Genomic DNA, 17161 nt, shown 5'->3' on the forward strand with positions numbered 1-17161 from the left:
AAAAAAAATAAAAATAAAAATTTAATTTATATTTATTAAGTTAAATTTAATTAAAATTATATTTTATTAGGTTATGTTTAATTAAAATTAAAAGTTAATTTAATATATATTTTATTTTATTTTATTTTCATAATTTTATTTAAAATTTTTAGAATATATATATATATATATATATATATATATATATATTTTAAATGTTCACTGTGTATGTGGACATCTACGAGTACCTACAAATTTTAAAAAAATCGGTGAATATTCTCTAAATAAATATCCAATGGGTAAATGAATAGATAACGAGTAGTTTTTTTTTTTCAGCCGTTCTCATCCATAATTAGATCTAATTAATAATTTAATAATAATAGTTTAAAAGTAGTCAATATCTTACCTGTATACCATATTTATAATGTGGATTTTTACTTTTAGAGAATACGTCTGCATGTACAAATGTCACATGTATAAGAAGTATGTAACATATCACTAGAGAAGTTTCAAGGAAGTATAAAAATAAACATCATTAAAGTTTAACTCTTAGGTGAGTTTGAGTTATTACATTTAAAGAAATTTAAGATCATTGAATATTATTATTTAAACTAAAAGAAATAGTCAATGAAACGAGAGTATATAAGAAAAATACCGTTGAGAAGAAAATTATAATTTGTATTGTCCATAAATATAATACAATTGTGATAACGACCGAATAAATAAGAATGTATCCATCTGATCTCACGAATGAGGGAATAAATACAGTCTTTGGAAGTATATGAACAAACACTGAAAAAATATAACAATGACTCTGTCAAAATATTCTCGCAGTCAAATTCGTAAAAAATGAATTTGGAGTAATTTTCCTGCCATTTTAGGAAGTCTTACGAAACATTAGTAGGGAAAATTCTGCTAAATATAAACAATTTTAATAGTATTTCCGAAATGAAATGAAAGCCACTAAAATTTATTGAATAAGTGTATGAGAATGCAGATGCATTGTATACACTGATCGATTGACATTCAGGAATTATTTTGTATTGTTAAGATAGCAGTCCGGATTTAAAAAAATCATGCACCAAATTTCATAGCTTATACACGTATCTCTAATATGGAATATGTGTACCTTTTGAATTGTACTTGTTTATTTAATTTAATTTTTTTTCAGTAATACGTCATAGATAGTTCACACGCGATATAAATAAATAATTAAAACCGTTGTCTTAGAGCACATTTGGATGGAGTTGATAAAATAAAATTTGAACTGATTCATTAACTGTTTTTTTCTTTTACATTTGAAAAAAGTATACGCGGGATGTTGTATGCAATTATATATATTTTTTAATTAGTGTGTTTTATTTTATTTCGAACAAGTAGTGTGTTTAATTTCTTTGAGGTATTTTGGTTGAGGAGCTAACATTGCTTCAAATTTCCTCATTTAATTAGTGCCTTCAGTTGAAGAAATTGGACAATTTAAATTTAATGGTGCCTTGATTTTGATTCAATCTTCTTAATTCTCATATTACCCTTTTTCTCTCAAAACACTTTGAAATTGTGTCATAAGAATTAAAGAGTTTTAATTAGTTGACAATAAACACCCTAACTTTTTTACCAAACTGAATTAGAAACTTCTACCGAGTGCAAGAATCCAACCACATATCATATCATCCATCTCTTTAATTGCTACTAACAATCCTTTAATTGAGATACTAACGTGATAATAGAGTTACAATTCAAGAACCTATGTAAGTGAAAATTTCATTCACCGCTTAAATTCCTTCCTCATTTAACAACTTTTCTCCAACTTTAGTATTCATCAAACACAGTTACTTTGTCAAACTTCTTGAATAATTCCACAAAAATCAGGCTTATTACTTGTATTCTTTCGAGTTGGGTTTTGTCAAACCTTTTCAAATATTTTCTTGACTTTTAATTTTCTTTAATCGATTTTCTTAAAAATAAAAAGTTATCACTCATGAAAATAACTTTGCATGATATGAAATATTTATTATAAGTTTGAAATGCAACTTATTTTGGGTAAAAAAAATTATTTATTTATATAATTTGTATGTTTAAATAGTAATTTTAATTATATAAAATTAGTAGTTATCCTATTTGGTAAATATGTTTTTAGATAAAAGTACACTAACACAAAAATGATTTTTGATGTCTGTTATTTTTTTGCTTTTAATTTTTGTTAAACTCCAACATCATATTAGGTGACATCAAAACTGATGTAGGAGTGTAACTCTGACGTCCCTTAATGTCGGTTGTTGCCCAATCTGACGTTTTCTTACGTCTGACAGTGCAATTATAGATGTAAAATGTAAAAATTTACTGTTTTTTTATAAATTTGCTGTATTTATAATTTTTCCACACCTGAAAAACAAAATTTCTAGAACAATTTTAATTTCCATAAAATTTCAGAAACAAATTTTGATACTAATTATTTTATTAATTTATAAGAAACATTTTTCAAAAAAATTCCTCAAATTGCTAAAAAATTTGTGAAATACAATCAACACAAGCGTGCGATCAAAGTATATGGTAACTAAAAATTAATCTTATAACTAAACCTATCAGATTTTTGAACGAAGTTAGAAGTAGCCTTTAAAGCATAAAATTTCATTCAAAAACATTCACAAGCTATGCATTTGAGTTCAATAAAACTCAACTAACCTTAGTTTCTATCACCATTGGCCGTGCAAGGTTTATTTTAGTTTTCTCCTAAGATTAAGTAACCGAAAACTATTTAACCTTTATTTCGACCTTAATTCAACCACGGGCGTTGTAATTATTTATACCGGATCAGTTTTTGTTTTAGTAAAATGAGCGACGCACTTTACTATAATAAATATAATTGCACATAAAATCATCAATTAATATTCAATATTAAATAAATTATACATATTTTGTAATTTACTCATGTTGTCTATTTTATCGTCAAGACCGAAATCATTCATTTTTTTATTATCTTTTTTTTTTCAAAAAAATATGTAAGGGATCTGCATAATACATTATAGGGTCATTAATACCTAAGCCTACTAATGTAGAGAAAAACCATCATCAGAAAGTTGAACAACAAAACCAGAGGCTAACGATGGAGTGTTTATTCGGTGCAACCACCCTAACCACTTTAAAACAATTTAAGCACTGTATTAAGTCTTAACCACCAAACACTATTCAACTTTCGCTTTTCATCCTTCTATGCATATAACTTGTGTTTAAGAACCATTAAGCGCATCTAATTACAAAACACTGATTAACGAATACCTTAAACTTTTTATCATCTCACAACTTTTTTTCAATTCTTTAGTTCTTTAACAATTTTTTATATATTTCTTATGTTAACCATTTAGTCTTTGTTACGAAACAACGACATTAAAAAGAGTGGCGTTCTATCACATTATGTATATATATAAGGTAAAAGAAAAAATAAAGGAGAAAGTGTAATGATCGTACACAAGTATCTTCTGCACTCAGATTTGAACGAGAGAAGAAATCATTTTTTATTTTTCCCATCCATCGCCCTTTGATCACGGTCAATCTTCAGATTTCAATACTTGTCAACTTCAACCATTATTTATTTGCTTTATTTTTATCTCTGAGATCAATTGTTTATGCATGATAGAACTTGTCACCAATAATCCCAATTAAAATATAGGGACGAAGTAACAAAATGATGTGTCACATTATCTTATCCTTCAATAATGTCTCGTAGTGTTACATAGACACCCACAGAGTTGAGTAGTGATGGTGAGCCAGAGTTTACGAGCGCAAGACCGTACGAAAAAACAAGTCCTTTCTTTCCTTCTTCCTAGAAAACCCCAAACAATTTGTCTTTGTAGGGCACCTTAAAGACAAGTGAAAAGGCACTCGCTTTCCACTTTGGTCTCAAAAGGTGGTGTGTCCCTTTTTGCATTTTCTTCCATTCTGTCGTTCAACTTGTTTAAAGAAACATACATGCGTTGAATCAGTCTTCTGCGCCTATTCTACCAACTCTGTCAAACAAACACACCGTCATTTTTTTACCCTATTCATCGTATAAATAACACCATCCACCATTCACCATTCACCATTTTGATCGTCTTCTTTATGCTCCTTCGCTTGCTTTCTATCCATTATTTCCTTTCTCACAGAAAATGAAGTTTGGAAAAGAATACAAAGCACAGATGGTGCCTGAGTGGCAAGAGGCATACATGGATTACAATTTTCTGAAATCCCAGTTGAAGCAAATCCAACGTTTCAGACAGAGCAGAAAAGCTCCTCCGGCGACACCAAGAGGACTGAGGCGAAAGCTAACGCTGTACAGAGCCTTCAGTGGTCTCACAAACAGACAGTACCAGCCTCTGAGTCCCTCCGGTGACATCGAGAGCCAGCACATCGCGGTGCAGACGGTGAAGCGTGGAGGGTCGGAGAGATACGAAACGACGTTCCTGATGAGCTCCGACGAAGGGGGGAGTACGAGTTGGTGTACTTCAAGAGACTGGACGATGAGTTGAACAAGGTGGAGAAGTTCTACCGAGGGAAAGTGGAGGAGGTGATGAAGGAAGCTGCAATGCTGAACAAGCAAATGGACGCTTTGATCGCCTTCAGGATCAAAGTTGAGAACCCCAGTGCCTCCTTTCATCGCTCCCTCGAGATGACTCGTCTTGCCTCCGACGTTGCTTCTTCAACCGCTGTTCTCTCTGCTTCCACACCCCGAGGAGCCAAACTCAACAGTAATTCCTCTTCATCCCATCAACTATTCTTGCTTTCTTTTCAAACTAAACAACTTTCCCACCAAACATTGAACTAACTTCCACTGCTGCTCCTTCAACTCTCATATCGGATAAAACTCAATAAATTCATCTATATATAAACCAGAAAGATCGCCCAAATGTTACCACAAGCATTACCCAGTGCAAACCTTAAAAGAAAACAATTACAAAACAAATTTTAACATAAATTATTTTTTAGAGCTGTTTTAATACAATAAAACATTTGTTTTATATTTTTTGAAGGCTTAAATTGGTTTGATTACATATTTTTTATTATTTTATAAATGCTTATACAAATTTATTCAGATAAAGTTTTCATAACAATAACTTGAGATTACAGAATAAATAGTTCATGTTTATTTAGTATTTTAATTTATGACTGATATTACATAATAAAATAATTGAAAATTATCTTAACATAGTTATTACAGAAATATTTTAATCAATTTAGCTTTGTCAAAATATAATATGAAAAGAAATATTATTAACTGATTAAAAATTGTTAAATAATTATTATAAATGTTGACAGTTTTATCACACGTAACCAATATCTTAAATGTGTTATAAAAGCCTTTTAATGTTGTGAATTGTCGTTATTAAATGTTATGATGTTAATCCTGGCTTATTTTTTGTAATTTTAGTTCGAAACGCTGCTTTATTTTATTTCTTTGGTCAACGCGGTTATGTAGTGGAAACAGAAATTATCAGCAAGATTGCACGTGTTTTCTAAAGCGTATATCAATATCAACGAAAGTGATTTCTTTTAATAGGAAAAAGTATTTTAATACGCGATTTATTTGAAGAAATCTTGAATTGTCAAACTGTTTTAAATAATGTTTGATTAAAGGTTTTGTTTCTAGTATAAAAAATATATCAATATAAATATATTTATGATCTTATAAATAGTTCTGATTAAAACCTCTCTCACTTATGCTTTCTTAACTATTTGAATAAAGAAATTAATGTTTAATTTAAATATAAAAATGAGTATAAAAATGTAAAACAGTTTTATATTGTCATTTACTTATAACCCATTATGCATAATAAAATTATTAATTTTTGTAACAACTATCGTAAAATTTATACAGACAACAATTCAGGATTATAAATTAAAAACTTTTCCTTAAACAAAATTACCTTAAGAAGAAAATGCTAGGTCTATACTAATGTCATTGAAAAGTTTGAGATACCTCTGCAAACTTGTGTGATGGTGTTTGGGTGCATTGAATGTGAAACAGTTTACATTATGGTGATTGCAGGAAAAGCTTCGATGATTATGGAAGTTATTGAAGAGGGTAGCACTCATCATGAACAATCAGATGATTCTAATGAGGATGATCAAGAACAAGTAAAAGAAACTGCTAAATCAAAAGTTGAGGAAAAGAAGCCAAACAATCTCAGGGTTACTAGACCAGCTCCTTTGGAAGTACTTGATCGTGTTCAACTGAACCACACCTTTGAAACTCCACGTTCTACTATAAAAGGTGTTCTCAATTTCCCAGGCCAGACAGAACTACAATTCAGCAGAAAAAATCTGAACAAAGTTGAGGAACAGCTTCAACGCTCATTTATTGAATTCTACCGCAAGCTTCGCCTTCTCAAGAGCTTTAGGTAATGCAAGAAGCTAATGTATTCAGCTGCTTCATCTTTCTCCTTCGTCATTATTAGCTAACTCTTTTCATCAAATTAACAGCTTTCTAAATACCATGGCATTTTCAAAGATAATGAAGAAATATGATAAGGTGGAAATCCAATCACTCTTCTCTTCATTTTTCTCTGTTTAGTTTCTTAACAGACAACCTTGTCTCCGCTGTCACTTCATTTAGCAAATTCATTATGCAGATCACTACAAGAGATGCAGCTAAAGCTTATATGAAAATGGTGGACAACACCCAATTCGGAAACTCTGATGAGGTGATTCGTTATTCTTATGAGTTTCCTTTCTATACACCAATCAGTGTAAAATTTATATGATATTAATTAATCAGAAATTATCAAAAATATGATTTTTCATGTAACTACTGTAAAAATTAACATACACACACACACATATCAGGTTGGGATGAACACAATGCAAAACCTTTTACACTGTTATTTGAGTTTCTGAATGTTTTTACTTGACATTCCTGTGGCAGGTCACTAAACTCATGGATAGGGTTGAAAAAACATTCACTAAGCACTTCTACAACTCAAATCGTAATAAAGCCATGAATATCTTAAGACCAAAAGCAAAGAGGGAAAGACACAGAGTTACATTTTCCATGGGTAAGCACCAAGATATTGATGTATAATTTAAAGTCTTATTATTTTGCGGGTAAAGAAAACAGATTTTGATTCTCGTTTCTTCTTTCATTTGACACTGTCAACCTATTCTCAGGTTTCTTAGCAGGATGCACAGCAGCTCTGGTGTTAGCCCTCGTTCTAATCGTTCGTACCAGAAAAATATTGGATCATTCTGGGAGTACAAAGTACATGGAATCCTTGTTCCCACTGCATAGGTAATTTTTCCAAATTCCATAACCCATTTGAAAAATTAGTAGCTTTGGAACAAGAGCCCCCACCAAAATCAACATAGAAGAGATAAAGTGAACTTTGTTGAACTTTGTTTTTTGCAGTTTGTATGGATTTGTAGTTCTACACTTGCTGATGTATGCTGCTGATATATACTTCTGGAGACGGTACAGAGTGAACCATTCATTCATATTTGGCTTCAAGCCGGGCACTGACTTAGGCTACAACCAAGTTCTTATGATCGGTTTTGGTCTAGCGGTGTTGGCACTGGGTGGTGTGCTTGCAAACCTAGACATGCAGATTGATCCACAGACAAAAGATTACGAAACACTCACTGAACTCATTCCACTCATCTTGCTTCTTGTAAGAATCTGATGTTTGAAACATTTTGCCATTCAATATTTTAGCAAGTACTGAAGTACATAATGAATTCATTCATTCATTTTATTGTTACTCTGCAGGTTCTGATTGCTATTTTACTGTGCCCCATAAACATCTTTTATCGCTCAAGCAGGGTTTTCCTCCTCGTATGCCTATTTCACTGTATATGTGCACCTCTTTACAAGGTATAGCAAAATCCTTGCAAACACAAGGTCTTTGCATTTCCTAACTTTATGGGGTAGTCTAACACTTGTTGTTTTCCATGCATTTCAGGTCACACTCCCGGACTTTTTCTTGGCAGATCAATTTACTAGCCAGGTTTTGTTTCCAACTTTAAACCATGGATTAATATTATTTTCTTACTTCTTTGCCATGTATGACAATTTGACCCTTCTGATTACTCAGGTGCAAGCCTTGAGAAGTTTTGAGTTCTACATTTGTTACTACGGGTGGGGTAATTTCAAACAGAGAGAAAACACTTGCAGCTCTAGCAGCGTATTCATCACTTTTTCATTCATCGTGGCTGTTATTCCCTACTGGTCCCGTTTCCTGCAGGTGACTAGCGATTAATATCATCTTACAGAAAACCTAAAATTTAGACACCTCAAATTGCTTTTTACTTTCTTCATTTGCTTGTTATCCTTATTTACGCATCATAAATACTGGGGTGAAACTGTGATGAACAAAGTTTGAAGTTTTGAAGAAAATGTTGTTGAATATGTTGCAGTGTCTTAGGAGGCTGTTCGAAGAGAAAGATCCAATGCAAGGATATAACGGATTGAAATACTTCCTTACAATTATTGCTGTTTGCCTGAGGATAGCGTATAGTCTTAACAATTCAATGGTGTGGAAAGTGATGGCCTGGGTTTTCTCAATATTTGCAGCAGTTGCTTCTACATATTGGGACCTTGTAATAGACTGGGGCCTTCTGCAGAGACGTTCCAAGAATCGCTGGTTGAGGGACAAACTAGCAATCCCTCATAAAAGTGTATATTTTATAGCCATGGTATAACAATTGTGCTTGAAATTATCAAACTTGTTTTTGCATGTATGATTGATGATGTTGTTGTTTCTCTACGCTTTTTGAATTGGAAAGTTGCTGACAAATTGAACCCGTGCAGGTCCTTAACGTCTTGTTGAGATTTGCCTGGTTGCAGACAGTCTTGAGATTCAACGTCAGCTTCTTGCATAAACAAGCCATGACTACCATTGTTGCATGTCTAGAGATCATTCGTCGCGGCATATGGAACTTCTTCAGGTAAACATCATGAAATTAATCAGGATTTTAGTCACTCCCAAAATCACAATGCATTTTAAGCTCTTGAGCCTAATAAATTTTCTTTACGTTGGGCATTAGAAATTAGTATTCCAACTCCATTCACCATTTGGAGAAACCAGGATAACTTCCAGAGTACGTTTAATTTATCTGATAATTCATTGCTGCATTTCTAACTTCCAGATTGGAGAATGAGCATTTGAACAATGTTGGCAAGTACCGTGCTTTCAAGTCTGTGCCTCTACCCTTCAATTACGACGAAGATGAAGATAAAGACGAGTGATGAGTACTAGGCTAGGACATGGATTTTATTGTTTTTCTCTTTTCTTTTTCTAAGTCATCATTTTTCTCATTTTTTCTTCTATCTTTCTTCAATATGCACTGGGAATTCAAGAGTAAATATTTTCCTTTTGATTAAAGCAAATATTTGAAGGGTAGCTGAAAATATTGCAATGGGGAGAGAGAATGTAACACCCCCTCACATTTCTGTCCATAATACAGATGAGGATATGTATTACAATCCAATAGATGCACGTCGTTCGTTCGATCGAGCTAGTCTTGAAATCACATCAAAATTGGTTATGATGACAAGAAAATGTTTAAACTGAATAACATATGAAAGAGGAGCAACTTGGAAGAGAAGAACAACGCGACGAAACTAATTTGATATTATACTTATACAGTAAACAAATTAAATTATTAAGTACAAGTATTCAATCAAATCAAGGATAAGCACAATATTGAATCAAACAAGATATTTTTATAGTTTGCTTCACCCTTCCCCTCCGATTCCGGCAACGCAAAATATTATGGAGAAATAATAGGGGCATATAGTATCATTCTTATTTAGAAAAAGGAAAAAAAAAATACCCACGTTTTTTGTTATTTCAAAATTCAATTGTTATTTCGTCTCTCGGCACTACAGGGAGGACACACATAAGGATGGGAAATTTCACTATAAAATCAGTAATGCTAGAACACTTCTTAGTTCATCCATCCCAAAACAACCTTTACGACTTACGTTATGATAGATGTGAGTTCCGTTGGCTTACATTTTAGTAGTATTGACATTGAGAGAATCGACGTTACAAAGTTTCCTAGTTATGAGTTGCGATTAAATAAACTTCTTTGTAAGAAAATAAATCACTTTCTTCTTGAAGTTAAAAGTAAAATTTCAACAGCGTCATTAAGATTTTTAGCGTCAATACAACCACAATTCCCAACAACAATGATTGCAGTAAAACTGCGATCACAATTCACAACCTTACTAACATACGAAAGCTATTTATAACTTCTGAAAAAATTTATTCATTTTATTCTGTCTCTTATAACCGACTATAATCAAATTATACAAAGTAGCTCTTAATTTGAGAATCTGGAAGTCAAGAAGTTTCTCATTTCTTTTTCACTACTAGCTCTAGCACTTTTTAATTCTGCAAATCAACGGCAAAAACATTCCCACCATTATAAAGTTATAAAACTAGCATTAAGAAAGAGTCCCAATGTCACATTCGGTCAATGAATATTTGTTATCCTAGAGTGGATCAGACAAAACAGAACTAGACAAGCATAGATCACACACTTTTGTAACTATGGTATGAATCACTGACTAGACAGTAAAATAAAATCCGATACAACACAACCATATCGCATGCTAAAAATTGGAAATTGATACAGCTTTGAATCCAAGAAAATATTTGTCATTCCAATTATTGTGACAAAAATGTGTCAGTTATAAATGACTGTAATCTATTTGCATTGACAGAACAGGTATGACAGCAGGCTAAGAGAAACCAAAAAGGGCAATGAAATGATGTCTCACTTTGGGTCTTGACTAGAAGGAGGAGGAGCTTGGGATTCATTAAGCGACAAATTTTGGCTTTCCTTCAACAACTCAATGGTGGCCACTTCCTCAACGACATGATCAGTCCTGAGAATGAATTTGTAGTAATCATGAGCATCATACACAACTCTAATATTTTAAATTTCACTATAGAAGATTTATAATTCAAATATCCAAGCTTCAACACTTCATCTACATCTAAGGACAGTAACTCAAACGTTATATTTTCATCCTCAAAATTTCCATCAATGTTATGTCAAAAGCCATTTTGTGAAGAGTCCACTTGGCTCTGTAAAAAAAGTCCATTTTGTTAAGATTTTAAAGGCATCATTATTAACATTAACATAATTGATATCAAAAAACTGATGTTACAATCTTTGATCTGCATTTGAGAATGGTACGTTAAAAGTTGAATTTATAAAGATTTTGTTTGGAGGATAAAGTAAATAAACTTTAAAGTGAAAATGTAGGCACATTTTAAGAGCTACAATCAACAAAAGGCTAAAAAGATTTACTTTCCTTCAAACCAACTCTACTAACCACAGAATTGAGGTTAGAAACTAGAAATTTTTCACGAGCACTGTATACACCAAGATATTTGGGGTAAAACAAACAGGCTACAAGTTAGGTGCATTAACATTTTTTCAAAGTCAAACTATTTATTTATTTAAAAATGGAAATGAAATTACAACAGAACAACAGAGTTAAAGCAGAAATGCTGCAGTTGAAGGAAAAGAATGTGAAATTCAATTTGCTGAATCTGCATAAAAAGTAGTGAAATGAATCAAACCTCTTTCATAATCTAAATCAACATTACATTTTTGCCTCTATTAAAGTTAAATGAGTTGAGCAGACAAACTTCCACGAAGTACTTATAGTAGGAGAAGAAAAGCCAAGAAGAAAAAATACATCTATTTTCTTTAAGTCAAAATTAATTTACCCATCTCAACCTCAAAAGTTCTCTCATCTTACTCCCCAAAAAATCAAAGATATAAAGTTCTAAATAACCGTTTGTGACAGCAATTCCAGCCAAGAGAGGCACTGTGATATAATTGCAGCCACATTTGTCCACAATTTCCCACAACAAAACCGCTACTACGACCACCACAAGTTAAAACATTACCAAGATCCTACCAAGATCCTACATTACCAAGAATAAGGAAGTGAAGTTACTTCTTCTTCTCAATTGTTAATTCTCAACAGAAGGAAACCTAACGTGACATTCAGTAACTGAACTATTGGGTAGCCTAGAGCTAAACAGGCATAGAGCACACAGACTTTTGTGGTGAAGGAAACATAAAGTAAGATCAATGTAAGAGAACATTAGGGATTCCAATTATTATTGTGAGAAAGTAAAAACCGAGGGTGGGATGAGTCTCACTTTTGGTCTTGCTGGGAAACTATGTTTTCCTTTTCCAATTCAGCGACGGCCTGTTCCTCGGCGAGCTTCTCGGCGCGGAGGATGGGCTCGTAGTAGTCGGAGTTGGCATCCATACACTGCTTCAACGAGGCGGTGACCCGGGCGCACTTCTCGAGGAGGTCATCGTTGTTGGTCTCCGCTTCTTGGACGCACTTCTCCCATGCGATGAAGGCGTCGCGGCAGCCGCCCCCTTTCATGAAGAGGCAGAACCCGCACTCTCCTTCTTCTTCCTCTTCCTCTGCTCCGGGGGACTCCGAACCTGCCGGATCGGGAGGGAGATCCTGCGCTTCCGCATCGGATTGGAGCTTCGGATCTTCCTTCGCAGGCGTGGACATGGTGGCTGAGTCGCAAGATACTGCACCAAAGAGAGAACAGATGCTATGCTATGCTCTGCTTAAAACCTCCAAAAACCCCTAAAACCCTTGCGTCTCCTTCCTTGACCACCAATCCACATATTTTTATGTATTTACTAGAATTTTTAACCGTGCAACGTCCGGTTTATTAAAAAAAATGCATGAGTTTATTAAAATAAATTTATTGGTATGAAACTTGAAAGATATGTTGGAACAAGGGGTATTAGTTTGAATATTTTATTATTAATATTTTTGTTTATTATTATTATTATTATAGTAGAAATAACATTTCTTCCCAAATAATTAATTCTAAATCTTTAATCATTATAAAAATTATTTGTTTGATTAATGTTTCTTAAAAGCATGATATGATATAGTTTTTAATTTAATATTATGATTAGGAATCCCTGAGCATTTAATATCTTTGAGAAACTCTAAAGTAAAATACTCACCTTGAATTTTTTCATTTTCATCATATTGGTAAGGAGTATTTGAACTTAAATAAATTTGTTTGTTCTTCACCATGTATCAAAGATAGAATGAAGTCATTTACTTGTTCAATAGAGTCAATTGTTATAGCCCCATCACAAACGATTCATGATATCCTTAATAGACCAGTATAAACAAAGTTTACTAAAAAAAGTAAAGGTGTTTCAGATTCTTGAATTAAAAGATCCAGTGTTATAAAATATTGCCTTCACCATTTTCATTCAAATCAGTACCTCCATCTCCAATTTGTAGATTTCAATCAGTAAATTCTTTTATAGTTCTTGCACTTTGATTTGAAATTGTAGTCTTAATCTCATTTTTTTTTTGAAGTTTTAGAACTGTGCAATGTTGTCACAAATCATAGTAGTATATTGATATCCTCACAATATCAAATCTTAATCCTTTTTTTACAACGACAAAATTTGTTTGAAATCACCTTCCAACATCAAAACTTTCTCACCAAATGGTCTTTCAACACTATCTTCATTTTTAGCTCTCATTATATCTATCAAGGTTTTACCAAAAGCTTTAAAACATAACTTGTTCATTAAAACATAACTCATCTTAACAAAATATACTTCGTGGCCCTTTATATGCAAGTTGGTGAGCCAATTCGGCTCACCACGGGTTCAACCGAGTAAGCCAGGTTCTAGGTGGATTAGGTCAAAAATCAACCCGTATTAAAATTTGTAAAAAAAATTTAACCCAATCTGGCCCGAACATGTGGTGGACCGAGTTGACTCGCATATTCCAATCTATTTTGACATCTCTATGAAAAATAGACTATATAAAACTACATATGATATGTCATCTATAAAAATGTAAAAATATAAAGGTTAAACAATACAAAAAAAATAGTAAAGGATCTATAACTACAAATAATATCAAATATAAAAATTAAATTTGATAAAAATATAAAGATAGGATATCTGGTTAACCTGTTTAGTGGAATCTTCATATTTTAGTACAAATTTATATTTTAAACTCTTATTTAGGGTATTTACCTTAAAATAACATAAATAGTTTAATGATTAAATTTATAATATTATATTATTATCAATTTTTAAGGTTTAATTGGAATTATCATTAAATATTTTAAAAATTGGTTTAATGTAATGTAATGTGTTAAGTTTAGAATATATTAAATAAATAAATAATTTTGGTGTAAAAAAATATTATATATTAATCATAATAAATAATATATATATATATATATATATATATATATATATATATATAAAATCATGTATATTGATTATTACAATTAATGGTAATTTGAAGTATTTTATTTGAATTATCACTGTATAGTTGACATTCAAAATAATTATTGATAAAGTTCATGAATGTGCATTTGGTCAAATGAGCAAATTATTAAAGAAATTTAAATTTATCAAAATACAATTTGTAACGTTCCGAATAAATAGATAAAACCCATTTAATAAAAATGCCACACACATAATATCTAGAGGGTACGAAGATTTGTGATATGAATTACTCCGTACTCCAACATATTCTTAAACATAAAAGAGGCCCCACACGGCCCAAAACATAAAATACTAGCGAACTAATAGTAATAAATCTAGTACAGACAAGAAAGTATAGCAAATAAATTCTTCAGCGATGGGCCCCAAAGTGGGCCTAATACTCGTCCAGTCCATCAAGTTGTAGCATTCCTATCATCATTACCACTGTTAGGGGTTCTCCCATCTGCTCACATCAATAAAATCGATGATCATCGCAATAGGAGAAGAACCACATACAAGACAACCAAACACGCAAACAGGGTAAGCTAGAGTAAAGAAATCTTGTGTCATAACAGTCAACATGCAATCTCAGAGTCAAACATGAATAACAGACATTCACACATGGATTACCAACATCATTTAAGACTCCCAAGACTTGACTATCCGAATACGCATAATGAGGCACCACCACGTGGCAGTGGAATTATGTCCTAACAATGAAGCGTCACCGCGAGACCTTCGCAAAATTACCCTTACAAGAGGCACCACCACGTGGCCTTCGTGGAATTACGTCCTGGCCTTGAGGCACCACCATGATACTCGCGTGGAATTACGTCCTTATGTTGAGGCACCACCATGAACTCCCACCATGAGGTTCATAGAATTAAGTCCAATAGGTGAGGCACCACCAGGGACTCTCATTAGGAGGGTCCATGGGATTACGTCCAACAGATGAGGAACCACCATGAGCTCTCACTACAAGAGTCATGGAATTACGCCCTACTCACACATTGTATATGTTTCACCAACCAATCAGAAGTTCTCATAATACTAACATCATGTATAACAATCCTATCATGCAATTCATGCTTTCCAATTCATACAACATAAAACAACATACCATTCCCACCACAACCTCATATATCAATCATGGCATCATCCCTCAACCCTCATAGTAAAGCATTTAGATCAGATAAGCAATCACACATCAATGCACCATTCAACAATAGTACCAAAACTTACCCCCCAGTCTCGCTCAGGCTAACAGGTCCCGCTCAGGCGAGGGAGGTCCTCTCGCTCAGGCGAGCCCCGTCTCGCTTAGGCGAGGACTCGAGTAGGGGAGCAGCGGACTCTACGAGGTCTCGCTCAGGCGAGTCCCTTCTCGCCTAGGCGAGACCACTCCTCACTCAAAAATAAAAACTCATCATCTAAGCGACAGTTCGAGCAGCAGGTCCCAAGCGAGCCTATGCTAATCTCGCCTAGGCGAGGCAGGCTCGCTTGGGTGAGGAAAACAGTGCTCACCACTGTTCTCTCGTGCAAAACATAGAAACCACCCTGAAACCACATTTTTACCAATATCAAACAATCAAATCACGAGCACACCTCAAGAATATAACTTAAACTCAGAAAATATGCGAAAAACATAGTAAATCGTAAATCCTAGCTTCCCTTATCTGGAAACGAGCTAGCGGAAAGTTCTGACACGCACACAGAGAGCACCACAGTTCTAAGAGTAGGCCAAGGGCTGAAAACGAAGGGAAGCAGAATAGGAACGAGATTACTACAAAGTCCCAACTGTGATCATCAAAAGAAAAGGATGCCCCAGAGAGTGAGAAGCATGAGCTCGAGATTAACTTACATGGAGAAGAGCTGAGTTTAGAGTTGTCTTGCCTAAGAGCTGGGATCAAACCCTAACAAAGCTTCCTGTTGCGAAAGAGAGAGAGTGTGACGGCTGCGAAATTTGTAGAGTAAGAGAAATGGAAGGATGAGGGTAGACTTAGGGTCTCCTTTTCTCCTTTGGGCCAGCCCTTAGGCCCAATAGTTTGGGACAGCCTTTAAAATAAAAGGTAGGAAATAAAGTGGGCCTTACACAATTTGCTCATTAATATAATAAAGGGTTAATTATGTTTTTCGTCCCTCAAGTATTATGCGATTTTGTTTTTAGTCCCCCAACTAACGTTTGCTCCAATTTGGTCCCTCATGTTTTGAAACGATTGGAAATAGTCCTCCTTTTTGGACGCCGTTAGTTTTATTTGACACCTGGCAAACGGACTGCCACTTATGGATCCCGTTTTAAGCTGTGTAAGTGGAGTGTGTTTCTGCACGTGCTAATTAAACAGAAGCTTTAATTAAATAAGACGAAAATGTTATTTCTTCAGTGGAAGATTTATTTTGTCTGAATTGAGTGGGTTGTGTTATTTAATTAAGTTCTCTGAATTAAATGAGAATGTCGTATCTTGAGTGGGAGAGTTATTTTGAGTGGGAGAGTTATTTTGTCTGAACGAAAGCGTTGCACAGACCAATCCAGGGCTTGAGGGAAAGGATTAAACCCTTACACAACAATCAGGAGGTTGAGGATAGGGATTAAAGCATGGAAGAGTAGAATCGGGAGTAGAATCAGGAGGTTGATGTAAGGGATTCAAGTATTGAAGAGTAGAATCGCGACCTAAGGTAAGTTCGGTCCTTCATGTTTTTTTTTTGGATACTTGGTCTGGTTTGGTTTCATATTTTGGTTCGTGTATGGTTGTGTATTGATTGGAGTAAGGTTTTTTACGATAAATCGCGACCTAAGTAAGTTCGTTCCTTGTATGGTTGTCTATTGTAGGGCTGGAAATGAGGTTTGCAGTTGCTTTTCATCATATGGGACGATTCGAAAGGAATAAGGGATTAAAATACGTTGGGG

The 17161-nt window shown here is 33.7% G+C and overlaps 2 protein-coding genes across 2 annotated transcripts; one reads left to right on the forward strand and one right to left on the reverse strand.

Moving 5' to 3' along the window:
- Positions 1–3778: 3778 nt before the first annotated feature.
- Positions 3779–9455, forward strand: LOC114176125 (phosphate transporter PHO1 homolog 3-like). Its single transcript, XM_028061061.1, is given in 14 exon segments — positions 3779–4437; positions 4440–4703; positions 6002–6353; positions 6436–6484; positions 6585–6656; positions 6878–7007; positions 7120–7240; positions 7358–7616; positions 7715–7819; positions 7908–7952; positions 8040–8189; positions 8362–8640; positions 8756–8892; positions 9094–9455. Coding segments are annotated over 14 exon segments (2376 nt in total). The 5' UTR covers positions 3779–4124; the 3' UTR covers positions 9194–9455.
- Positions 9456–10470: 1015 nt separating this feature from the next.
- On the reverse strand, positions 10471–12614 carry LOC114176866. Its single transcript, XM_028062046.1, has 2 exons — positions 12135–12614; positions 10471–10840 (listed from the first exon to the last, which is right to left on the reverse strand). The coding sequence occupies exons 1-2, from the start codon at positions 12506–12508 to the stop codon at positions 10729–10731; spliced, it is 486 nt and encodes a 161-aa protein (XP_027917847.1). The 5' UTR covers positions 12509–12614; the 3' UTR covers positions 10471–10728.
- Between the last annotated feature and the right edge of the window lie 4547 nt (positions 12615–17161).

This window comes from Vigna unguiculata, chromosome 3 (genome assembly GCF_004118075.2).
Source record: "Vigna unguiculata cultivar IT97K-499-35 chromosome 3, ASM411807v1, whole genome shotgun sequence".
Taxonomy (NCBI): Eukaryota; Viridiplantae; Streptophyta; class Magnoliopsida; order Fabales; family Fabaceae; genus Vigna; species Vigna unguiculata.